A 27,681-nucleotide genomic window follows, 5' to 3' on the forward strand; every position below is an offset into this window, starting at 1 on the left:
AGCACTTAATAAAGTTCAAAGATGAAGAAGAAGGAAAAGAGGACAAAGAAAAGGATAATGACTAACATTTTATATAGTGCCTATCATGTGCCAGGCTAAAGACTTCATCAATTACCTCCTTTAATATTCACAGCAATCAGAAAAGAGAGATATAATTAACCCCATTTATTATTTATTTATTTATTTAATTTTTTGAGTCAGAGTTTTGCTCTCATCGCCCAGGCTGGAGTGCAGTGGCGTGATCTCAGCTCACCACAACCTCTGCCTCCTGGGTTCAAGCGATTATCTTGTATCAGCCTCCTGAGCAGCTGGGATTCCAGCCATGCGCCACCACACCAAGCTAATTTTTGTATTTTTAGTAGAGACAGAGTTTCACCATGTTTGCCAGGCTGGTTTCAAACTCCTGACCTCAGGTGATCTATCTGCGTTAACCTCCCAAAGAGCTGGGATCACAGGTGTGAGCCACCATGCCTGGCCAACACCATTTAATAGAGGAGAAAAGCACAAAGAGGTTAAGTAACTCATGGCCGTGACTGAACAGCTCAGAAATGGTGGGTTCAGGATTCTAACCTAAGTTCTAGGACTCCAGAGCCCATTACTCTTCAGGGATGATTCATCCCATGAAGCACAGAGAGACTCTTTTAACTTTTTAAATTCTCCCCATAGAAAATAGATAAGTATATGTACATTTTTTTTTTTGCAAAACTATGAAAATGGTGTGTGTCAATCACCCACCCCATCTAAGTTATATAGGTAATTGTTCAAAACATAGTTTGCAAAAGTGAAAATCTAGATTAATTACAGTTGTTTTCAATATAAGGAAGAAAGAGAATGGGATGCTATGAGAATGTTTAAGGAACCCTAATCCAGAGGGACTTAGACAGGGAAAGGTGTGTGAGAATGACCATGGAGAAGATGAAGCTTGCCAGGAACAGGAAGATGTGTGAAGTCATGGTGGAAGTGGGGGCAATTAGTGGTGACAAAAGTAAAAGAAAATCAGTGCAGAAATTGAGGAAAATGATCCCGAGACAAAGCTAGAAAAGTAGAGAGGGGCCACATCAAGCAGATCCTCGCAATTCTGTTAGGAATTTAGGCTACTGAAGCAATGCAGATGGAATGGAAATAATGGTGGCTTCTACTGGGATGATAGCCATAGAAATGGAGAAAAATGGAAACATTCATGACTTATGCCAGCCAAAATATTAATTCCAATTATTATTTTTAAAGTGCTTCCAAATTAATAAGATTAATAAATAGCTCAATAAAATAGGCAAATAATGTGATTTAATTTGTAAAAAATGCAATCGTCAATAAGCAGAAGGAAAAACAAACTGTAAAAGTGATCTAATGCAAGGAAAGGCAATAACTCATGCCCATGATTGGCAAATTGCTATAATTTTTTATGACTTACTGCAGGTGAAGGTATATTAAGATTAGCACAATTTAAACTTGCTAAGGGGTGTCAACAAGAGAAATCGCTCTGGAAAGCAATTTGACATTATGTATCAAAAGTCTTACACACATACACACACACACACACACACACACACATACACACAGAGAGAGTGGGAGAGAGAGAGATCTCAATGTAATAACCTCACAGAAGTCTGAACTACAATGATGAGGACATTCATCCCAGCATTCGTTAGAAAAGCAACAATAAGATAAACAAATAAAACTATAAACTACCTAGTATCCAATGATGTTAAATAAATTAAGGTAGATCCACTTATATAATGTAATGTAGCCATTTCAAATCATACTTTTAATACTATCTAATGATATGATAAAGTATTTACAACACTAAGTGAAAAAATTAGGCTACTAAATATATAATGTGATTATGCACAGGCATAATGTTTTGGTTTAAATATTTGTTCCCTCCAAATTAATGTTAAAATTCAATCCCCAATGTGGCTATCTTAACAAGTAGGGCCTGCAAGAAGTGATTGGGTCATAAAGCCTCTGCCATCATGAGTGCATTAATCCATTAATGGATTAACAGGTTATCATGGGAGTGGGACTGGTAGCTTTAAAAGAAGAGAACTAAAGACCTGAGCTAGCACACTACCACACTCAGCAGCCTTACAATATGATTGATACCCTGCACCACCTTGGGACTCTGCAGAGACTCCCCACCAGCAAGAAGGCCCTTACCAGAGGTAGACCCTCAACGCTGGAGTCCTCCGCTTCCGTAACTGTAAGAAATAAATTCCTTATGTATAAAGTACCCAGTTTCAGGTATTTTGTTATAAGCAACAGAAAATGGACTAAGACACATCCACACACATGCACATACACACAGTCACATGCCACCACAAACCCTTGATCTTTTTCAAGGATATAGCCCAATCTTACAAATACCAAAGTTCTTCAATAATACTGTAGCACATAATATGTCTCCAAACTTGTAAGGAGTTAAATCTTGGCCTCCCTGAAATGTGGCTTCTGTACGATCACGTGGGGTTACTGTGCACATCAACTTTATCGCATACACAATGTATATTAGTGTCTTAGCAAGATAACTGCAGTATTTCATGGAACCATCATAATCACAAGATCACATATATGTTAAATCTTCTATTGCTGCATGTCTACTCTCTGTGCATAGAAAAAGGTTTTGCACAGATACTATAAAGTGTTAATAGAGATAACTCTTTGAATTATGCATAATTTTATTTATCTATATTTCCAAATATTTCTACAGACTATGTTCATAACATCATAAAACATAGAAACAGAGAAAACATAAAAACATAGAAACCTGGCTGCTTGGGTTACCTCAAAAATCATCACCAGAGTCTCCATGAGGCCCTCAATTCCTCACCAGCTTACTGGCTCTTATCTGAATCCTGAGATGTATGCTCATCTGGGGGCTTATTTTATGAATTATTGCAAGATACAAATGGAACTCATACTTTCCATTTTAGAAACATTCTCCAGAAAAAGTTCTATCATACCAGAACCCCTCTTAACTCTCTGAAAATCCTGAAAGTTATTTTTTGTGAGGCTTATAAAAGCCTTCAGAGTGGAAGAGACAGCTGATCAATTTCATTCCTTCTTGATTAGTGCAAACCTGGATGGTGCATCTGACACCAACCATTAGTCTGCCCTAGGCCACCAGAGCAATCTATTCCCCCTGTATTCAGATAGCCTCCCAAGCTATTCAATGACAGCCATACTATTATAGGATCACATTGCTTCAGAGAAGTAACTACACAAGCAATCGAGGTCTACCAAGGAAGAGTGGGATGCTTTTAACAACATTTAGAAAATAGATTACAGCAGAAAGTTATTTTTAAAACCACCAAATAGTGGCAATATAAATATTTATTCAGAAAGTAAACACTTGATAGCTGAAGGACCCCAGGCCAGTACATGACCATCATTAAGTCCGGGAAAGGCCAAAATGACAAGAATATCCCATGAAGCAGAGACATCTAAGAATGCCTCCAATCTACAGGAGGATTGATTTGTGTGCATGTGTGTATCTCCTGATCTTTCCAAGCTTACTGCCCATGGGCTTAATTCTACCAGGAAAGGAATCTGTAAGAGCCACAATTTTGTACCTACAGTTGAGACAACTGGAAGTCAATAAGCCTAAATTCCAAGTGGAGCAAAAGAAAAAGAGAACACACTAGAAGAACTACCATTATGGAGACAAAAAAGGAAAACCTTGAAGAGACAGTAAGCAAGGTAAGATCTAGGCATCACTGAATGGCATTAACAAAACAACTGGTTTGGTTACTAGCTGGTGGATATTGAACTGGCTATGGGAGTACACTAATCAAAATCTTGCTTTTAACTGCCGACTTTCAAATATAAAGCTCTAGTCCCAATTCTTAAGATACATACATACAGAGGGTTTAAAAAAAGTCCTACTGACATTTAAAATAATTTCTGATTAGACTTTCTACCACTCATTTTATTATCTCATTTAATCTCATAATGAGCTTATTTCATGATACCATTCAAACTTTGCCCTGCTCAGTTTGTGTCACTGTTTACTTAGCTTTAAAACATACTTAACTGATTGCTCAATTCAGTCCCTCATCTCTCTTCTGTGTTTCTTATTTAATGTGCAATCACTGTTTCCTCAATCATTTATACCATTATAATTGTCAGTCACTTTTGCTCTGAATGTCAAATTAAAAGCCTACAGTTATAAGAATACAGGAGCTCTTATCTGTCAAAGTCATCAGAATATTAATCATGTATGCCTAATTAATATTGACCTAGAAGATGTCATCTTTAGACCTTTGTTGCCCTAATGATTAATTAAATAACCTATAAATTGATTTATAGGGCCAAGGGATTAAAGCTCTGGTATAAATTATAATAATTACATTCCTAAATTTATATCATATCAGTCATTCATTGGGCAACTGCTATAGTCCAGCTCAATGTTCAATCACGTGTTATGTCATGGCATCTGACATTAGAAACAATACAGTCTTGAGTAGCAGGTTGCCTATACAGATAAATAGTCATACATGAGAAATATTTTTTTAAAACCAAGGGGAAACATGAAGAAATAAATGCATGAACCAGCTATGAGATGTCCTCTGAGGATTTGATGCTTACCTAATAGTGAAACTTGTAGTCAAAGCTGTACATTTATTAAACAGCAAATGAGTTCTAAATAGCTTATTGTTCAAATTGCATTATTTTTTTTTTTTGAGACACAAGACAGAGTCTTGCTCTGTTGCCCAGGCTGGAGTAGAGTGGCATGGTGTGATCTTGGCTCACTGCAGCCTCCACCTCCTGGGCTCAAGCGATTCTCCTGCTCAGCCTCCCCAGTAGCTGGAACTTTAGGCACCCACAACCACACCCAGCCTTCACTGAATATTCTTTTTTTTTTTTTTTTGCCAGTTCAGGAATATTATTTTATTATGTATTACTTAATTTTATATTATGTCTTTTATTGCAGAATGTATTCTTATTATAACCAATATGAAATGTCACCAATATGATTTCTTTTATGGTAAGAAAAGTTTGAAGTGTTGTCAAAAGCATTTATCACACCTTTCTGCTTTGTAGAATTTCTCTCCGATCTTAAAGATTCAATGGAGAAACAATACAATACACACGACTTTAGGAATCAAAACCTTCAATATTTAATTCAAGGAGAAGATTTTAATTATACATGTTCTGAGAGAAAGCAGAAAAACGTGTTTCAATAAGATCCAGCATTACAATTATTATTTAGGGTAGTGATTATTTTGGTGGAACCTCAATACAAAAATTAAATTTGAGTATGGACCACATTTTCCTAGAGAAAAAAAAATCACTTGGAAGACATTTCTATCCAACAAAACAGAAATTATATACTTCCAAAATGCATTAACAGTTAATTAGATTATAAGATCTATGCTATGCTAGTACATTTCTCTCGAAACAGTCAAGAAACCAGGCAAGATTTCTGTAGCTTCAGGAGTAACATGTTTGATGCCTCTAGCAAAGACTGGAGTTATCAGGTAAACAACTGTTCATAGTTCCACATCAATAAGAAAATAAAGTCAGAACAAAATTTCTTCTATACCTATCACTTGACTTGATTGGTTTGGCTGACCTAAAGATAAAGGTTTTTATTTAAGAAAAGCTATAAACCTTTCAATGATGTCCGCTTGCTACAAACAAATGATTTTAGCACTCACAAAAGCATACAATAATTTTATTTCATTTTCTGTGAATTAACCACCTACCCAACCCAACAAAATTCCTAGTAATCCTTTGTTTTTGTATAGTAAAATGTTGGATTTATTCAGTATATGAGAAGACACTTATCTGTGCACAGCACATTTGTTATGAAAAAAAATTTTTTAAACAGATGTATTTATAGGTGATTGAAGATGAGAAGCAATTCTAACATAAAGAGATCAAGAAATAGTGACTGTTTTCTAAGTTGCACAGGGATTAATGGGGAAAGTTCCTTATGGGGTGTTCTACATTTTATGAGTGGCATATGAGAAGTCAAGGAAGGTCAAAGTGAAGGTGGCAGGAAGGGAAAAAGAGTGCCAAATCCCAGCGAGGCAGGCTGCAATCAAGTGGGTACAGTGTTAACCCTCCTTCTCCAGTTGGCTAAATACCTCATCCAGAAACCTCAAATATTTTCTACAAATAGTGGGAGAAGTGGTGAGGTATAAAAGATGGAAAAACCTTTAAAGAGAGAAATGAAGAGAACTCTAGTGTTATCTATGAAATGCTAAAGCATAAAAACAAACAAAAAAAAAAAGTCCTCACCTGAGAAACAAGGAGAGTAGAAAAACAAAAACAAAACAAAAAGTCCAACCTTGGGTGAATAAAACCTGGGTGCCCCAGAGTAGTCTGAAGAGCCTCTTACTTAAGCCTCTTACTTAGGTAATTCAGGAAACATCCAAAAAGGAAGTCAGGGTGAGTTGACACAATGACAAAACAACACCTGAAAATCATAATCAGATTTTCATCTTTCTCTTCCAATTTTATCTCTGGTAGACATATTAATGAGCAGTTAAAATGAAAAAACTTCAAAACAGAAAGTGGGAGGAAAATCAGGGGCCATGGTAAATTACAAATTAAGAACCAATTATAAAGATTACAAAGCCTTTAATGAGTTGTAAGACTAAAAGGTGAGATTCTATCCTGTTAAAACCAAGTCCCAGGCCTGAATTTCCTATAATACCCAACAAAAGTTTCAGACTTTAATAACCAGTCTGGGCCAGGCACGGTGGCTCACCCCTGTAATCCCAGCACTTTGGGAGACGGAGGCGGGTGGATCACGAGGTCAAGAGATCGAGATCATCCTGGCCAACATGGTGAAACCCCATTTCCACTAAAAAAAACAAAAATACAAAAATTAGCTGGGCATGGTGGCAAGTGCCTGTAGTCCCAGCCGTTCGGGAGGCTGAGGCAGGAGAATTGATTGAACCCAGGAGGCAGAGGTTGCAATGAGCTGAGATTGCACCACTGCACTCCAGCCTGGCGCCTGGTGACAGAGTAAGACTGTGTCTCAGAAAAAAAAAAAAAAAAAAGAAAAAAAAAATAGTCTGATTTGAAGCCTGGGCATGTATTACATGCAAATCACAGCACAGAGTTTGACCGGATGGCAACCATTAGAGGAGGTGAAACGCAAGTCTTTTCAAACAGCGTAAAAACCACAGCACATCTATCTGAACCTAAAAGAAAGTCCTAAATAGTATAATGCTTTGAAGCCATTTTCCTTCATCCTACTTCAGCCAAACTGACCATCATCTGCTGCGTCAATGAGACATAATTCATTTATTTTTTTAATTATTCCCTCAACAATTACTGTTGAAAACCAGGCTGTTTTAGGGGTTGCAAACAGAGCGATGAGTTTAATAAACCAAGTTCTTATTCTCATGGAACTTGTATTCTCAAGATCCCTTTATTGTCTTACAACAACAACAGATAAAAATAATATAATTAATATGCTAACAGTAATATACACTGCAAAGAAAAATAAAGTTTGGTAAGTAGATGAACGATGTGTGTGTGTGTGTGCGTGTGTGTGTGTGTGTGTGTGTGTGTGTTTGGGGGAGGGCTATCCAATTGTAAATAGAAAAGTCAGAGAAAGACACTGCTTGGGGGCCATTTGAATAGCATAGACCTGAAAGAAGCAATGGTTTGATCCATGCAGATAGCTTGAGGCAGATCATTTCCAACACTAAAAATGAGAAGTGCAAAGGCTCTACAGTCATGTTTCCTTGGCCTGCTAAATAAACAAGAAAACCAGTGTAGCTGAGTGGACTGAGAGGAGGAGAGAAAGGGGAAGAGGTGAGTTTAGAGATGAAAAGCGGTAGGGGGAGGGGCAAGATTGTGTAGGTCCATGTAAACCATGGTAAGGACTTGTTTAGTTATGTGTATTCAGGGCTAGGTATTTACTTACCTAGTACGCCACAAAATTCAGCATTTCTTCTAACAGCACTTTTTAATGAAAAATCTTTCTCTGAATTTCTTTTTCTTTTTTTTTTTTGAAACAGAGTCTCACTGTTGTCACCTGGGCTGGAGTGGAATTTCACAATCTCGGCTCGCTGCAACCTCTGCCTCCCAGGTTCCAGCAATTCTCCTGTCTCAACCTCCTGAGTAGCTGAGATTACAGGCATCCACCACACCTGGCTAATTTTGTTTTTTTAGTAGAGACAGGGTTTCACCATGTTGGCCAGGCTGGTCTCAAACTCCTGACCTCAAATGAAGCACCCACCTCCACCTCCCAAAGTGCTAGGATTACAGACATAAACCACCACACCCAGCCCTTTCCCGTATTTCTAATAGCTGACTGAGGTATCTTTTTTTCTTTTGCAAAAGTTTTTTTTTCTAAACAGGAGTATGATAACGATCCAAGAATGTGTTTTCCCAAGAGGCCAGTAAATGGCACCATTGCTAAACTGCAGTTAAAAAAAACCAAGATGTTTTCAGTGCTTCCTGGAAAGACCTTCAGCACCCTGTGATGATGCACTGGAGAAGAGGAGGTAAAGAAAAGCAGCTGAAAAGTGATGCCCACAAAAATAAATTCCAAAGTTGAGATATATCCCTGGCATGAAGCCAAATAGCTCATAAAGCTCTAATGCTCCTGTCATCCTCCAGTGCCCCAGAGACAACAGTGAGAAAATATCTGGGAAGAAATGCATTCTCCCAGGCTAGGAGTCTAGCTTTGTGTTTTGTTATTTGAACACACACAAATCTCATGTTTTTCACTGATGTTTATTTATGTGACTTAAGAAAAAAGCATTTAAGGTTTTACACATAAGGCATCAACATGAGGAGTTGTAATTGAAAATGGTATTTTATGTTTATATATGTGCATATGCTATAATATATAGTTACAATATAGCTGGAATTACCTATTTTCACATTGCCCGGGGTAGTGTTTGTTTACTCCTATTACTTCACTGAAAGTATTCATAGCATCCCCTTGAAGTCTCAGAAATGTCCTGTACTGAACAATAAATTATATAGCCACCTTATCTGTGGGTCAAAGGAGGCAAATAATAAAGTCTAATTAGGAATAAAGTCTAATTAGGATTATTTTGCTTTGCAAAATATTTTAATTAGACCAGTTTTAAAATAAAGGATATTAAAGGTAGACCTAATAAGACCAAAAATCAAGAACATCAAAATGCAGTATAAGAAAAAGGATAGATGTTTGAAAGAAAACCTGCCTAAATTTTATCATTTTAGAAGGGACAGCTAAAATACTCTTTTAAAACCAAGTATATACATTTTTGGCCACTGGATAACTTTAGAACATCTAAATTGTTAATAAATACTTATAAAAATTCCCCTATGTGGAATTGGTCACTGTGTTATGGGCTAGAGAGAAGATAAAAGACATAGTGCCTTTTTTCCAAAGGTGCTTATAATCAACAAGAGGAGATATGTAAACAAGTAAATACAAACAAATCACAAGGCAGTATCATAAATGCTATGATATACATACACAAAGAGTATCAACAGAAGCACTCAAAAGGGAGTCAGGAGAGAGACCAGGAAGGGACTCACAGAGGCCCTTTCAGAAGATTTTAAGGAAAACATGGTGATTGAGCTGTCTCCATAAAAATGAGAGGGGATGGCAGGTAAAGACAGAAGAGAAAGTGAGACATTCTAGACAAAAGGAATCACTTATGCAAATGTCAAAGGCATGAACAATCTTTGAGGATAGTGCAAATCATCTAGAATGGCTGAAACAAGCAGTGGGACCAAAGATGTAGCTGGAGAAGTATTCAGAGATCAGACGGGAAGCTAAATACAAACCTAAATGATCGGAACTTTATTCTCAAGGTTCTGAGGAGCCATTGAATAATTTTGAGGATATACGTAAAGGCATATCTGTATTTTAGAAAAGTCACTTTAACAGCAGTGGCAAAGATGAATTTGAGAGTGGCCAGAAGTAGATCAATTAGGGGGCCACTGGAGTAATTCAGGCTTAAAAGTAATGTTCAGGGCTTTAAGTAAAAGAGAATAGTAGCAGTAGTGTGTAGCCAGTTTCATAAAGAGGCTTGAGCTGGAGGTATATATTTGGGAATCACCAATATTTTGAATGGTAGTTGAACTATCACAGGCGTGATCTGTCAAGGAGAAAGTATAGTAAGAAGAGAAGAAAACCAGTAGTAAGCTCTGTGGGACTTCAGTATTTAGAGGCAGGCAAAAGTGGATGAATGCTCAAAGGAGATGGAGAAGGAATCAAGAGGAAGAGGGAAGAGAACCATGAGAAGGGAGTGCCAGCTTTATAAAGAGAGCGGAATATAGTATCAGGAATAAGAGTGTCCATTAGACTTGGCAATCAGGACTCTCACTGATCTTTACAATAATTAACTCCATAAAATAGTGGTGTGGAAGCCAAATTTCAGTTGAGGAATTAATTGGAAATGAGATAGTAAAGATGTAAAGCATAAATTACTTTTTTCCCGAGAAGGCTGACCATGAGAGGAGAAAAATAAGGCAGCAGATGCATCTTTGTCACTGTTTCTTTTTAAATTAGGACAGACATAGATATATTTATATGCTGATTTTTTTTAAGTGATGGAGAAGATGATGGTTCAGGAAATAAAAGACTCAAATGGGGAAATTGTCTAAGGAGGTGAGAGTACAGATAGGAACCCCATCCCCTTGGTCAGGAATATTATCTCAACAGAGACAAGGATAAAAAGGGAGTGTGGCTGTGAATACAGTAGATTTGAGAGATAGAAGACAAGAATCAATATTTCATGGTGCTCATTTATGGCCCCTATTTTATCTGTGAAATCGTCATTGAAAGAAGATGAAAGTCATGAGTGAGGAGGTTGGAAGACAGTGCTAAAAAGTTTACCATCATTATTGTGGAGAACACAGGAGGCTGCTAAATACTAAGACACTGAAGCACTGCTGGGTAGCAGTTGAAATTGGACTAAGAAGACTGTGAATATGTTGTGGCACCAGTTATCTCCAAGCTCTTTAGAAGCCTGGGGTCGGGCGGGGGGTGGTAATAAAGACAAGCTGTAACTTTTAGCAGCCCTGGAGTTTCAATGGGTAGCAAAGTTAATAGAAGTAAAACTGAAGTAATAGATAAGAAAACTAATGATGGATGTATACCTGCTCATGCATCCGCCTAGTGGGCTCTAAGGTTTAATGCTGGAAGGGGAAATAACAGGAGGCTCCCACTTTAGCAGCACGGCCCTGCCACATTTTCCAACCTAGATCTGTCAGCAGTGAAGTGGACACTAAATTTCAAACCTTCAAAATAGAGCTTTTCCATTAATTTCCCAATTGGCTTAAAATCTAAAGAGGATGAAGAGGGTGATCAGCATTCTGCAAGCCCTTTCAGATTTACAATTTCTTAGTAAAACATTTTTTGATGACAACAAGAGCCAAAAGAAGTCATGAAGGTGTGATGCTAGCTAGTGTGGGCTGAATGGAGAGCAAAGATCTCAAGGAAAAGTAGCTTTTAGGAGTTGGACATGATCCCTACATGGACATTGAACACTTCCAAGTTGAAGGTAAATTGGGGATGGAGAGTACAAATGTAAGCCAAAGATCCTGATGAATGCAATGGAGTGGCTTGGAACTTGGTGGCGACAGTGAATATAAGGAACAGGGACAGCTGACATTGCCTGGTCCTTAATGGAACGCTATGAGAAAGTGAAAGAATAATGTTTGGAAGCCACAGAAGGAGAAGTGGGCAAATGTCATACCCAATAAAAGCTCTTAGATTTTTCCAGTTTGGGCTGGAATAAATATGCTTCACGGAAGAAAGCTAAGAGGTAAACAGTAATCTCAAGGAAAAAGCTAGGTTTTATTATTATCCAAGGCAAACTATAGAAAGTTTTGAGAACATAGTAAAAGTATATAGGAGACCAATCCAAGGAATATAATAGAAAGGGTGGAGAAGAATAGAAGCCAAAAAGTGTCTGGGAACAAGCTGTCTCATCCCATGCCATCAGAACTGACTGCTGGCTTTCCAGTAGGTCAGATAAAATGGGAAATGATAAAAAAAAATGACTCATGCATACCATAAACACTTTATGTAACTTAAAACATAAATGTCCACACATGTGCCAATCTTTTGATGTAAGGCCAAGGTCTGTTCTTTGCATATGGATCTGCTGATTGGAGTTATGCGTATTCTGTCTTACATAAACCACATCCTTCATCTATAATTTCCAGTTTTGCTTTCTTTACAGTGGAGGGAGAACCTGAAGACACTTGTGTAATAATTTGAATGCAGAACCTATCCAGATTTTTATAACCCACTCCTCACACACACACACATTCTTTTGCCATTATCTTGCCTACACCTAGTCAATAGCAAAGCTTTTGTAGCTAACATTGGTCAAGTCTTCTCAAAGCATTCAGTTTAGTTTTCACAGAAACAAAACTCAGAGTCTTTTTTGCATTGGATCAGTTAATTTGCTCTCTTTATTTAAAGTATGTTATTAAAATACAGGCAACTGGCTAAACAGTTTTGGGAACAAATACAGCACAACTGTTGCTTGTAAATAAGACAGGTTAATTGGCAGAAGAAAGAAACATGGACAACCTAAAGAGAAGCGCTACATCCGTGTACTGAGAGTGGCAATCCTTAGGGTTAGTAGGAAACTCAGTATCAATTAATCTCCAAAGTCATTTAAGAGATTAAGAGAGCTTTACATGTACAAGGGACACAATAGGTTGCATTTTGAAGAGTAGGCGAGGTAGCAGGGATGAGAAGTGTTAGCAACTGATTTCAAGTTTCCAAGTGGCGAACTGGTAGAAAGATTGATTTTCTTCAGGCAGGGCATGGTGGCTCACGCCTGTAATCCCAGCACTTTGAGAGGCCAAGGTCGGCAGATCACCAAAAGTCAAGAGTTCGGGACCAGCCTGGCCAACATGGCGAAACCCCATCTCTACTAAAAATACAAAAATTAGCTGGGCGTGGTGGAGGGCGCCTGTAATCCCAGCTACTCAGGAGGCTAAGGCAGAGAGAAATGCTTGAATCCAGGAGGCAGAGGTTGCAGTGAGCCGAGATCGCACCATTGCACTACAGCCTGGGAAACAGAGCAAGACTCCATCTTAAAAAAAAAAAGATCGTTTTTTCCAGCCCCATGTGCATTCTTCTTCCTGCCCCTCAGTCCTTTAACTCCTGTGGCTCTTCTTATTTTGGAGAAAAGGAACCAGAAGTTTAGGAAATAAGCAGTGGGAGCTCTAGAGAAAGGGTCTGAACCTCCTAGAGTCAACTCTGGGTCCCAAGCTAGTTCCATTTACTGCTTATCTTTTAGCCTTCACATCTAGGAATTCAGCTCACTTGCCTCTTTTAGTACATACATCTGTTCTTTACCTGAGCCTTTCTGTCAGGTAACTGGGAAATAATATTTATATTCATTCTTATTCTCTGTCCCTCTCATTCTCTCTTTCGCTTTCTTCCCACTGGTTTTTCAGAAAGGTAACTCCTAGTAACCATCTATAAAGGGAAGGATAACAAAACTAACAAAAACAGAATTATCTACATTCTGAATTAAAGAAATATTCAAAGCACCGATGTTAACTGTCAAGGGGCTAGACCTACCCTACTCTAAACACCATCACTAATTTTCTTTTTATGTTTTTTAATACAAGATATTCCTTTCATGTACTAAAGAACTGAGCACATGTTCTCCATATTCCTCAATGAGGAATCCTCCTGCCTAGGAAGTCCTGCACTAACACTTTACAGCATAGATTCAATAGATATTCAGGGTAGAGAATACTGGCTGCTGCTAAAATGGCAATTTATGGATCAGTCACCATTTACTGAGCGCTTACTATCGTTAATCAGTGTGTTAGGTGTCCCATAGGTTTCAGACATCATCTTGCTTGATCCTCACTAAGGTGGTATTGCTATTATCATCATCATCATCCTCATTTCACAGATAAATTAACAAGACTGGAGAGGTTAAGCTGAAGGTCACATAGAAAATAAGTATCAGAGCCAGGATTTGAATCTAGGTCATTGAACCTCCAAGGCTGGATTCTTATCCCCCACACTATACTACACTGCCCCTTCCCAGAACACTCAGGCTCAAGTGGAATACATTTGTAATTTGGAAGAATTTTCTTATTGATATACATACTATCAATGATTCCCTTCCTCTAATAATTACCCTCATCCATGCACCATAGGGAAAATAAGCTTAGGGCATTTGCCTAATCATTCAGAAATAATGTTTATTTGTTAAAGACAACAAGGGGAAAACCAGCCAAAGAAATATACTCTTTCTAAACCACCGTATTAGGAATGATAGAAGACAATATGTCTGCCTTCACGGAAGCAGTTCCCACTCAGTACTTTCCACAATCCTTCCCTGTAGGCAAACACACAACATCTATAACAAAGTGAGGGTCAGGGAAAGAGAATCATGCAATGAGATAGGGAATGTTGGTAAACCAAAGCCACATACTGGAAAGTTAAATAATTCAAACTTACTTTTTTGGTACACTTCTTCACGGTGTTGATTAATTCCTGTATTACCAGATCTACACTCTTCAAGGATGGCCCTTTCAACTTTACAATCTGTTTCTTGACTATCGCTTCAAATGCCATGTCTGGAGTAAACAACCCTGTCCTGAAGGTAAGAAAGCAAGCAACCCGTAAGATGTTTTTAATTGAGTAATATTCAAAAATCTTTTGAAAAATGTTTAACATTCCTTTAAATTAAGCATGTAATAGACCAAGTTTAAACGTTACATAATGATTTGTTCTATCCACAGCATTATTATAATAATATCTTTAATACTGCTAAGTCATAATAAGTTCTAATCTATGGAAGATTAATATTAGCTGAAAAAGTGCCCAAAATGTTTATATGGTACATCATGTGACCTTTAACTAATATTTACCTGTAATTTGTCTTATCTCATTGTTTCACAGCAATAAAAATAAATGCTACAATAGAAATGGTGTTCTCAATTTAGATTCCTATTTCTAAAAGATTCCAAAAGCAATTTCTTGCCCTTTGTGGAACACCAAGTGAGCTTTACTTTTTATACACTAAAACAGTAGAGTTTCTGGTTTATATAATTTATTCATTCCAGGAAAGCTATGTTACTGTGACCCTGGTGGTTCCCAATCTGAGATCCTGGAATACTGGGAGAATAAGACAGTCAGGGGAGCTATGAATTAATTTTAATATTTCAAGATGCCTAAATAATGAATTTACAAAAATAACAAATGATAACTAAAATAACAGTGTCTTCCTTTAGGCTCTAATTAATTCAAACTGGTATTATAACAACACTTTTCTCTAGTGCAGAGCAGGAGCTCAGGAAAGCAGATATATATATATATATATATATATATGTGTGTACATGTGTTTCATAAAAAGGGAAAAATGATTACTCAAATTTAAACAAAAGGTCAATAGAGAGAAGCTACAATAACAGGGTCCCTTGAACTCTGAGCCTTGGCCATGACTACAGGCTGGCGGGCTCCAGGCTTTGGCACTGGATCCTCCCAACTCCCAGACCCTCTTCCCTCCCCTCCTCACCTCTTCTTATTTGGTTAACTTCTCTTCCTTCAACACTGAATTCTATGGTACCTCTTTTGGAAAATTTTTTCAATACTTCCCTTATACTATCTTGACTGGACGTCCTTTCTTGTCATTTGCTTAGCACCCCATGCTCACCTCTATTTTTAACTGTAGTAATCATACTATATTATAATGGTAATTTCTCTGAACTAGGTATAAAATCAAATCCAAATTCTTTAGTGCAATATGAAAAATTTTCCACTGTCTGACTCTAATCTTTCTTCACAGTTATTTTCCCCCCACCTTTCATGTATCTTCTTTCAGTCAATTTGCCTTTGCTTATATTGCATGTCTTTGCCTTTGTCTGTGATGTTCATTTCACCCTCTTCTCAATTTTGGCCTATTCAAATCCTGTCTGTGCTTTAAAGCCCAGATGAAAAGCAAACTTATAGTTGCAGTCTTTCTCCAGTCCTGCTGCTGAGACCTTCCTTCTTGGAAGCCCAGCATTCTATTTCACATTGCAGGAAGCTGGGCACATATTTTAGTCCCATCACTACACAGTAGGGAGAACTGTTACCCTATTTATCTTGATTTGCTCCATAAGGACTGTCTCCCTCCGTTGCTCAGAGTCAGCATTCAGTGTTAACAAAACAATGAAGAAAAACAAAGTGTCTCTTCATCAAGCCCTTCAGGGGCAAAGAGGGCTTCTACTATTCAAATAGCGAATGGAATCAAATGTAGAAAAAAATTATCAAACCAAGTGTATATAAAGGCCTAAATAAGCAAACCGTGAGTATGTCTTATACTCAGGACATTGTGCATTTCTTATCATCTTACAGGCAAATTTGTAATAACCACCATCAATCTCCTGTTGGTAGGCATATAAATCAGAAATTGACAATTCTGAATTACTGAGATTTTTGCAGTTGTTATTTGACAATTGTATATGGTAAGGAGTTTCACAAGTTAAGTAAAAATACTGTATTTGGCTGAGTTCAAATACTGTATGACCCAAAAAATGTAATTTGGTTCCACTGTATTTATCAGATAAGCATGTCCAAATACCAGATTTGCCCAGCTAAAAAGCAAGACAGTTTCTACATTAAATGTATTCTGGGTTTGATGGAGAAGAAATAGAATAGAGGAACTTAGAAATCCTATCAGTGGTAAAAGAAAAAAAAATAGATTTTGATATAGATGTTTTCCCCTCTTTGCTTTAAAAACTCATATCTTCCCAAACTATTTGAGATTTGTGGAGCAGACTATCTAAGTTTTAAAACAATAAATAACTCAAGCATCATAACTTCTTTGTTAAATCACCCATCACATGCACACTCAGTGTCAAGCTTTGCCCTCTCAGGGTCTGTTCCCAATATAGTCTCAACTTGGCCCTTTGGCAGAGGCTGAGCCACAAACGACAACAGGCAGTGGCCACCTCATTCATATGAGGCAATCTATATACTAGGCAACCTAAGTTTTATTTCCTTGAATAAAGATACTTCAATTCAACATATGCTCATTAAGTTATGTTTAGCCTTCTGTACATGAAGAAATATGTGTTTTAAAATCATTTGTTCTTATCATAGTTCTGTGTTCCCCCAAAACTTCATATGTTGAAACTGTACCCCTCAGAGTGATGGCAGTAGAAGGTGGGGCCTTTGGGAGGTAATTACATCATGAGGGCAGAGTCCTCATGAATGGGATTAGTGCCCTTATAAGAAGAGGCCCGAGCACTAACTAGCTTTCTTTCTGCCACACGAGGACAGAATGAGAAGACAGCAATGTGCAGGTCGGAAAAGGGCTCTCACCAGAACCCAATCATGCTCATACTCTAATCTAGAACTTCCAAACTCCAGAATTGTAAAAAATAAATTTCTGTTGTTTATAAGCCACCCAGTCTATAGTCATTTGTTATAGTAGTCCAAACAGACTGAGATAGAGGTAATTTAGAATAATCTCACTTTAAACAAGGGGAAATTCAGACACAAGTTTTACCCCACCCCACCCCCACCCTATGCAGCTAGGCCCCTCTGCTCTCCTGACAACATTCCTCACACCAGTCCCACGCATGTGCATGACTCCTGGCTCCATGGGTACATGCTGTGCCCTCTCACCTCTGAGCCTTTGGTCATACCACCCCTTCCACCGGAAAATCATTTCTTTTATCCTCCAGTCTCAACAACCTCCATTCCATCCTTCCAAACTCTCCTGTCCCATCACACTGACATCCACCTCATATACATGCCCCCAACACGCACAAGCACACACGCACACACAACACACCTTGGCCTGTTGAAATCATCTTCTCCACAGGCAAGGATAAGCTTGAAAAGTAACTACCTCCATTCATCTTTCCCAATCTTGCTCCACAACACTAGTCAAAATTAATCTGTCCCTTCTTGGTGTAAATAATGATTAATTATGAGCATGTTTGGCCTCCCTCATGAAAACTGAAGGTTCTGGAGAACAGATATTGCTGAGTACAGGGTGGAAGCACAGAAAATGTTTTTGCTTTTTCACTTGGAAAAAACTGACTACAGCAATACAGGAAGTTACCATTAAACCCCAAAGTAGGATTTCCTGTTTCTTACTCCCACCTCTGTATTCTACCCTATTCAATGATGAAAAGATGAGTTTCTTAGCCATTTATAAACATTAATTTTCTTTTGGTAGCTTGAACAGATGACAAGAAAAATGTGAATCACTTGCCTGATACCATGTATGTTTTTGATTGCATAGCTTATTTCTCTTCGCAATTCTTTCTCATTGAACTCCATCTGCAGATGCAAAATGAGCTATGGTTATGACACTTAATTCCTTTGAATAATATTGTTGAACATTACAGAATGAGAATAACCTAACTTCATGATTAATAAATGGATACTCGTGTCTTTCACAACCTAAACCCAGATGGTCAAAACATCTGTTTATATAAAGTTCAAGGCAACACAGAATACTAGGGATTTTTGGGATTTTGGGGGCAGTGGATTTTTAACTCTATTACAGATACGGAGTGCTGTGCATAAGGATGCCTTCTGGACATAATCTAGCCATTCATTTGAAATGTATAATTCTTCATTCTTTTGCTAAATATGTTAAATTTGAGGGCACAGGAGAATGCATAAATGAGGGTATAACTTGATGTACAGTAGCAGTACAGATGTCCTGAAATTAACAATGGCTGTCTTTTGTCCCTGGCCACTTTAACAATTTGAATTCAAGGCCTCTTTGTAAAAGAAAAATAGTACTATTTTAACAAGCCAACTCAGGATAGATTACTGTACAAATATTTCTCATAAGCCCTAGGTACCATAAATCTACTTGGAAGTATGATCAAAGTGTCATAGAGCTTAGACCTCGAAAGGATAGCCAGAGAACACTGAGTTCATCCCTGACTTCTGAGATTTGGCCTCTCCAGCTTCATTGTCTGTCCACATTCCCCCTCACACTTTATGCCCTAGAATGACAAATTGCTCTAGGTTTCTACCCACAACCCATGGCTTCACAGCTGAGAGCCTTTATCATTCCTCTCCTGTCTGGAACGCCTCCTGCTGTAATCTACCTCTTCCTGCATAACTAGCTGCTCGTTCTTCCAAACTCAGCTCAGAAGCCTGCCTCCCCTTACACACTTAAGCTGGGATTTATGTCTGTGAGCTATGTTTCCATAGCACCCTGTGCTGAAGTTTATCCCTTTACTTGGCACATTTTAATGAAACTATCTATTTACTCATTTGCCTCCCACACCAAGACATAAGCACTTGCCTCTTTGTATGGGACAAGTAGCATGGTCCCTAAAACTACTCAACTGCCTAGTGGGCATTTTACACGTACCACGTCCAAAACAGAACTACTAATTCACTTCTCCATACAAACACAGTTTTTCCTCCATTTCCCTCATCTGATGGGCACCACCACTGACTCAGCTGTGAAAGCCAAAACCTTGGGAGTCATCTCAAAACTTCTCTTTCTTCCATCCCCCATTTCAATCAAAGCCCTAGCAACTTTATCTCTAAAAGGCCAAAGCCACCCATCTCTCTCTATCCTTTCTTGCTGGGGCACTTTTACTGGAAAGCTAAAGAATTTTCTCAGTGCTTCAACCTTGCACAGGCTTCTTCCAAGACCTTGTGCCTAACTGTGTGTTTATAATTTTGTATTCTTCTTCAAGGGGGCCTGCAAAATTGTAGAAGCTTCAGATCCCACAGAAAATGAATCCACCCCTGGTCTGGCCTACTGTTCTCCTCATGTTGTCTCTTGGTACTTTACAATCCAGCAGGTATACTATTCTTCTAAAATCATCAATAAAATCAAGTCACATTACTGCTTAAAACCCTCCTGTAACTTCCCATTGTTAAGCGTAAAGACTCTACCTCAACCTAGAAAGCCTTGTGTGAACTGGACACTTCCGTCCTCTCCGAATTCATTTCATGCCCCTCTCCTTCATCAGCCACATCTGTTCTTCACCTGTCATACTTCAGTGCCTTACCTGAGGTTGCTACTTCTGCCTTAAACAACCCCTTTTCCCCAGATCTTAACCCAGCTGACCTCTTCATGCCATTCTGGGCACAGTTTAAATGTCTCCTGCTCAGACAAAACTTGCCTGACTATTCCATTAAAAGTGGCTCACACAGCCCCTCTCTCTTACATTATGTTACAAAAAAAACCTTGAAACTTCCTTATTTTGTCTATTTGTTAATTTTCTATATTTCCCCACTAAACAAGCCAGAACCTTCTCTGTCTTAATCACTGGCACCTAGAAATTTGGTGCATAGTACATGCTCAAGAAATATTTTTAAATTAATTAGACAACAAACATCATAGGAAACCCCACTTAGTATTTCTGTTTGAAATGTAGTTAAATTTCATTAAATAAAATCGGAATCATCGGTAAGAAAATATTTCTCTCCTGAATTTCATTACCTGAATATGGAGGTTTTGTTCAAAGGACCATGTTAGTTCTATACCACTCACTCAATATTGTATCAAGAGTTATGTAAAACAGAATATGGAAACGAAGTGAAACCAAGGAAAAAATAACATTTGACACAAACCTTTACTATCTCAAAAGGAAAGCGTTCATGGAAAATACGATTGATTTTAGCACCACCTGAGAGTTCCAGGGTATCTACTTGATCCCCTGACCCTTCAATTCTCTTCTCAAAGTCCACAGCAAATTGCTGAACCATCCTGTAATAGTTAAAGAGAAATAGATTCAAGTCAAAGTTACAAGCCTTTGAACTCCTCATTTTCTTTTCCTCTGGTTATTCCTTAGAATCCTTTTCCAGGTGCTCTTAGTGGCACCTACTGGCAGAGTTAACACTACACTCTATTTAGCACTCACAATGTGATTATATAAAACACACATCAAGATTTTAGACATTTAATTAGAATAAATATTTAAATATATGTATTTTCGATGCATTCTGTTCATTTGATTGCAGTCATAAAATGGTATTTAAAGAATACTCGAAATAGAGAGTTTAGCAATTAAACTTTATGTAGAATAGTCAAATGGACCTGAACTCCTAACACATCACAACCACCTCGTGTCCCAGGAGTTCCAGCTCTATTCCCCAATATCACAGCTTCAGTCTCTCCTCACACTTATCCCTAGGTAATCTCAAGGATGCCATAGCTTCAGTGGTTATTGAGAAATAGTTTCTCCACACCTTCTGCTTTAGCTTATAACTCTCAGGAGAGTGAATGGCCCATATGCTCAACCGTCTACTGGATGTTTGTTTCCTCTTAGCAGCCTTGAACTCAACACACCTAAAACAACCTCTCAATTTGTTTGACTCCCAAACTTGCTGATCCTCCTGCATTCCCAAATCTCCCCTCATGATGGATGTCACCACTCACCCAAGGCAGGGAATCTGGGGCATCCAGCATACCTCCCTTTCCCTCACCCAACAGTTGCAGGGAGTCACCACTTTTTGGTCATTTCTCCTCCATTACAGCTCAGCTGGTTGAGCTTTTCCCCCTCATGCCTGCTGACACTGCCTTGGTTCAGCTCTCAGCAATGCCTCCCAGCATCACTGAAGGCTCCTCTAGATGACCATCCTGCTTTTGGGTTTATCTTTGTCAAAGTCAGACCTCACCCTATCATAATAACACAGATTTGTGACCCCTCTACAACTAGCTCTGGACTTGTTTTTCAATGGATCCCCCACAATTTGATAATATAATCAAAACTCTTTAGCCCATCTCCCCATATTTCATGGTCTGGCCTTGGCTGCCTCTTCAGCCCCATCTCTCACCACTCATCCCACTCACCTTCCAGCCAGCCATAAGGAAGCCACTGTAGTTCCCCAAATGCACCATGCCCCTGTGCTTTTACACTTGTTTTTCTTTCTGCTCAAAACACCATTCTCTCTGTCCCTTGCTGCTTTGCCTAATTTTTACGTGTTCTTTAAGACTCAGCTCAATCATTGATTCTTCCCAAAAACTTTTCATGATCCATGACTCTATCCAGCATCACTCCTCAATGCCCCTCCTCTGTGTCTTCAGCGTATTTCCTGCAGAGCACTGGGCACAATACAGGCATTGCCACATTTATCAGTCACTATCCTAAGGGCAAGGACCATGCGTTTTCTTTAACTTTCTCTGCTCAACATAATTGAGAGATTCAATAAATATTTGTTCCATGAAGGAATGAATTACCTTACACTGGCTGCTTTAAAAAAAAAAAAAAAAAAAGGAAGAAACAGGGGGAAAAAACTATTTTCATTTGTGATTACCAGGTTTAGAAACTCCATTTTAAACATACTGGAACTACTTTCAAATTCAAAATCTAAAAGGAAAAAAATTCAAACTATCTAAAACTTGTATCTTTTTATTCTCTTCCATCAAAATCATGGATAAATTAAAAGTAACTGCAAATATGTAGGCCAAAAAAGCTAGACTATAATTGGATTTAGCTATGTTCATGTATATGCTAATTTTATTTTTTAAAAAACCTGGTAAGCTGTGATATACATATTGAAACATGAAAAATTTTTCAGAAATTGTACCTCTAGCTGCTCCTTTCCCTAAACCCTATGCCTGAGCCACCTTGCCCACTTACTAATTCTAGAACAAATACTACTAAAGTTCTCACGATGCTCTTGCCCCCTCCTTCCACATGACAAGGTCCTCCCCTACTTCGGGGCCTCTATTTTCTCTGTGAATTCACATCCTTCCTCACATGTAACTGCTTTCTGATCGGGGCTTCCTTAATATTTTACACTTACAAAAACATAGCATTTATTAGGTTTAACACAATTAATCATGTTAATTTTTATGTCTGTTTTCCCCTACTCTACTGGGACTTCTTGAGGGCAAAAATCTTATCATTGAATTCACAGAACCAGACACTGAGGGCATGAAGAGATAAGAGGAAGGAGGAAGAACAGAGAAAGGAAAGCAGGAAGGAAGGACGGAAGAGATAAAAGAAATAGGTCAAAAAGAATAGGACCATAAAAAAGGAACTGAATCAGCCCTCTACAAGTCAAGAATCTAGCTGTGAAAAGTTCTGTAATCTGAGTCCAATAAAGTCACAGAGGCAAGACCCAGTATTTGCAAGTAGAATAGTTTTAGTTGGATATTAAGACAATGACCTAGGGCCTAAACAGAAATAGATTTCTCTGTAACTTGAAGTTTTTACAAGAGCTCAACCAAACCCAAGAATGAAAAGAAAGAATAAATTAGGAAAGAGTTACATCTGGGGGAAAAAAAAAACAACTCTTTCCTTTGTATAATAATTTAATGAGGAAATATAAGATGAAGTAATTAATATTATATTCAAATATTTGAGTATTTGGAAATCTCCTCACAAAGAAGGAAATTATAGTATGCACTTTAAATGCCAAATAAAGCAGGCTTTGATTGCCAGGCTGCAGGGGAGAAAAGGGCGCCGTAAGAGGTACAGAACATCATCTTCGGAGGTAGACCTCAAGTGTCCTACAGTGTATGCTGGGCAGGGGAGTCTTCTAGCTGAGAGGGACTTGACATGGTGGCAGCACGGGATAAAGAAACAGATGGTGCCAGAAGGAGTTAAGGGAGAGAAGAAAGTGTAAGATATAAAGACCTAGGAATTCTCTAATAATTCTCTGCTCTCCTACCCCATGGCACCTCAGGAATAACTCTAGTAACCATGGGAAAATCATGAAGGGGTGAAAAGCTGCTTGGCAGTTTCACATTTGCATTTTCAAAGGGCTACATTAAAATTATTACATAAAAGAAAAAAAAGTACAGCCTTATTGTGAGCACTTTTTAATTAAATCCTTGGTTCTCATTCCACTGAAAAAATGCACACAAAGAAGTTACATAAAATAATTGGAATAAAAGATAATAAATACAATTGACATCCATAGAAACAGTTGAAAAAAACAAATGATATTTTCATCTGTATTTACTCACTTCTAAGACAAGGGACAAAAATTCCTACTGGGTCATTGTGAATGGTTTTACTCACTTACTGAATCCAGTCTTAAAAACACAATTTAAATGGGCATGGGGATGGTCAATTGGTTAGTTGACAATAACAGAATAATATCAATAATTCTTGTTCCAGAAAGCATAAAAATTCAAGAGTTATTGTGTATCATATAGATATCCTCATATAGTTTACTTGCTGCCTTTGTTAAACCTAGGCAACAACATGATGAATAGACTAAGGCAAAAGAAAACTAAAGAAATTAGTTTAAAATGCTGAGCCAAGGAAGGGAAAGGTGACCTACTGCAGCAGTGCTTTGGTCTTCCTGGTTGGGTCTTCTGGTTTGAAGTTTTTGTAGGCTTCTACTTCATGTTCTATGGAAAGCAACTGTCCCTGTAGTTTGTTCCTGAAGTTTGGTAGGGTATCTCGAATGTGGTTGGTAAGTTGCTAAATAAAACAAAATCATACATATAGATTGAAGATTGAATCATATACACAGAATAAAGATTAACTCATGAGACAAAGATCATCCTCCATTGTTTTTCTAATCATTCAAAATTTCAAACATTATGTATACATTTGAGATTGACTATTGGGTAGATAGGGAGAAGAAGCACCAATCTCTCCTCCACTGCCCTTCAGAGATGCTCAACATTTCTTCATTTAGAGTCACTCACTTGAGCTATCTTTTTAAATCTGGGAAGACCCTGGTAAAATGCAGCTACTGTTACTAATGAGGCTGCCCAATAATACCTTAGCATGGATTGATTTACCAGATCTCCTACCTTGTAGAAAGGAACTTTAAGTTAGTATGTGATAGAAATGAAGGACGCTAGGAGTCACAGGTGCTGCCTGATGTTCTCAGGACTAAATGATTTGCCACACTGATGGAGCTCAGGTGGCCAAGGTGCCAGAGGCATCTGTCAGCTGTTAACTTTCCCCAGATTCTGCAGCTGAGGCTGAACTTACTTGTCCTTCCACCTCTCAGTCCCAGTGCAATTCCATGACTGAATGAGGGAAAGCTCTCTCTGCTATTGAAGGCTTGACATAGTCATGTGTTTGGCATTTCCACTGGGATCAGCTGGCACCTCAAACTCAGTACAAGGAAAACTTCTCTAAGAGCCTAAGAGTCTGTGATTAATTAAGAACAAAGGTGAGATAAAAACCCAGATTGTTTAGGTCTTATGGTCTTTCTGTTACAATGCAGTTAAAGTCTGAATTAAAAGTAAAAACACGATAACCTTCCTGAACTGCCTAAGTGATGAACTTGAAATCAATAAAAAGAATATAAACTTCCTAGAAATGCAAGAAAAAGAAAGAACATTAAACGTAGGAAGAATTAACATACCCAGACTGACTGAACTATTTTAAGTCATCTTTATGTTTTTCGGAGGTTACCTGAATATATTTATTAAATAAATCTAGAGTTATTTGTCAATAGTTTATAACTGCATTACCCACTTGCTCAGAGTTATGAATTATTTTTTATGTTAGCATCCTGGCATGTGTTGCTGTTCTAACTATGAAGCAGGCAGCAAAAGAGTTGAAAGGATGGCATTCCCAATAGCAACATCACTAGAGACGAGAAACCAAATCTAACAGAAACAGCAACCACAAGAAACCAGCAGCCACCTGATTGTCATGTGAACTGGTAAATAATAAAAACACCTGATTTCCACCTCTTGCTTCTCAGACATCTCCATAGCAAAGCAATATCGTGGCTTTCTGAAATGCTTCTTCCTATGGCTTTCATGACTCCAGCTCCTCTAATTGTTCTGCTATCCATTCTGGGTGTATCTTCTCTATTTCCTTGGACAATTCGCTCTCTTCGCCACACCAGTACTTATTGAAATTCCTTAAACCTAGGCCCTCGGCCTCTTTTTTGTTCACTCTCTGTTCTTTCTTGAAGCAATCTCATTCCATCCATGGCTTCAATAAACATCCAAATACCTACAGCTGTAAAATGCCTCCAAACAAAATTTATCTTTGCTGTGCCATGCATATTTGACCACCTGCTTGACTTCTCCTCTTGGATGTGTCAATGACATCTCAAGCTCAACATGTCCAAAATCAAGTATTTGATCTCCCCTTCAGAGTTCCCCATCTTGGCAACTTTGTAACAATCTAGAAAGCTGGGGCTTAACCTTGACTCCACCTCTCCTATCACCCAACAGTACTAATCTACCACCTAGTCCTCAATTTTCCTGAACATTTCTCAAACCTGCCCCTTTTTTCCATCTCCACTGGCCCTCACCACAACCAAACTGCCATAATTTCTCACTTTTACTCCTAACTGGTCTACTCTTGATCTTCCTGTCTTCAATATCATATTCTTTTTTAACCGACAGATCTGATCGTATTGTTCCTCTACTCTGGATCCCTAAATGAGTCCTTGTTGGTCTTAGGTAAAAGCCAAAATCTTCAGTTTGGCCTAGAAACAATACAGAATTCAGCCACTGCCTACATCTCCAATATCATCTCATACAACTCACTACCTCTTTCTCTGCCTTCCCTCCACATGTGATAATTTCATTCAGTTTCTCAAAATGTCATGTCATTTTCCAGTATTTTCCACATAAATTATCCCATAGGATCAGAAGTATTGGTACACTTTGAAACAGCCATATTATGATAGTATAAAGATACAAAGATTCTTGAAGCAATAAAGAGAAAGTGATTATCCAGGAAAGGAGAAATCTTCGGTTTAAAAAAAATCATTTAATTTTTAGTCAACAAAAATCTAATTGTGTTATAACTTGGGGGTCACTTGTAATAACCTAATAGTAAACCATCTCTTTCTGTTTTTCTAGTATTCAAAACCTCACTCATTTACAACTTATCTTTCTAATCATATTAGTGATTTTCCTCTAAGATTTTTTCAGTTTATTTGTGTTTTTCATAGACCAATACAGCTGTAAAAAGCAGTATTCTAGAGTATTGACAATGCAAACTATATTGTTAGAATGTTAGGATTCTTGTATAACAATGCTCCTTCTCTAAAATATATTCATATTTTTAAATGATGCAATCATAGTGATGCTTTCTAAATTCCAAATATTTATTTATACTTAATTATAAAGTGTAAACTTTATAATAGGCTGTGTTATGTCTCTTAAAATAGAATTATAGATAATTTTTTATTTTCCAAAATTTCTTCTCAGTTGTTTTGCCTAAATGGTTCATGTATAATGCCCCATATTGTGACAGCTTCTATTGATACTTTCCAGGAGCTAAGAATCAGAAATCTGGTAACAACTTGATTGATTGATTGATTGCCTGATTAAGTTCATAGGTAACAGTTAAAGCATAACTTACAAGAATATTTGTGAGAAAGGCTCCTAATCACATTAAGTCAATATAATCAAAACTCAAGGAGTGGACCCTGCATTCAATGACAATGATGCTTGTCATAACACTTAACTCCAATAGGGGAAGGAATATCTGCATCCAAGTAAGAGCACTGAGGATTTTTAGAAGAAGTGTGTGCACAGTATATGGAGTGGGGTAGGCAGAAGGCCCAGTTCTAAATTATTGTGGGAAAAGGGGTTATCTAGAAAAGCTTTTTGGATGCGTGGAAATCAATGATTATTTAATTAGGATTTGTTATTCTTAAGATTTTAAATTAAGAAATCAATCTTAAGTAAAGCCATAAAAAATTTAACAGAAAGATATACAATCATGTCGTCTGCAAATAGAGACGACATGACTGTATATCTAGAAGACCCCATCGTCTCAGCCCCAAACCTCCTGAAACTGATAAGCAAGTTCAGCAAAGTCTCAGGATACAAAATCAATGTGCAAAAATCACATGCATTC

General features: G+C 37.9%; 1 protein-coding gene across 8 annotated transcripts in view; it reads right to left on the reverse strand.

Moving 5' to 3' along the window:
* The window catches only part of DNM3 (dynamin 3), a 552,761-nt gene that overhangs the window by 329,480 nt on the left and 195,600 nt on the right, over positions 1-27,681 (reverse strand). For all 8 annotated transcript variants that reach the window (XM_017529997.2, XM_037739080.1, XM_017529999.1 and 5 more), the window contains exons 7-10: positions 24,170-24,312; positions 20,504-20,639; positions 18,165-18,232; positions 14,414-14,552 (exon numbers count right to left, since the gene is read on the reverse strand). In XM_017529997.2, coding sequence (XP_017385486.1) covers positions 14,414-14,552; positions 18,165-18,232; positions 20,504-20,639; positions 24,170-24,312 — 486 coding nt within the window. The remainder of the gene's footprint in view (positions 1-14,413; positions 14,553-18,164; positions 18,233-20,503; positions 20,640-24,169; positions 24,313-27,681) is intronic.

This window comes from Cebus imitator, unplaced genomic scaffold, assembly GCF_001604975.1.
Source record: "Cebus imitator isolate Cc_AM_T3 unplaced genomic scaffold, Cebus_imitator-1.0 Scaffold62, whole genome shotgun sequence".
Classification (NCBI taxonomy): Eukaryota; Metazoa; Chordata; class Mammalia; order Primates; family Cebidae; genus Cebus; species Cebus imitator.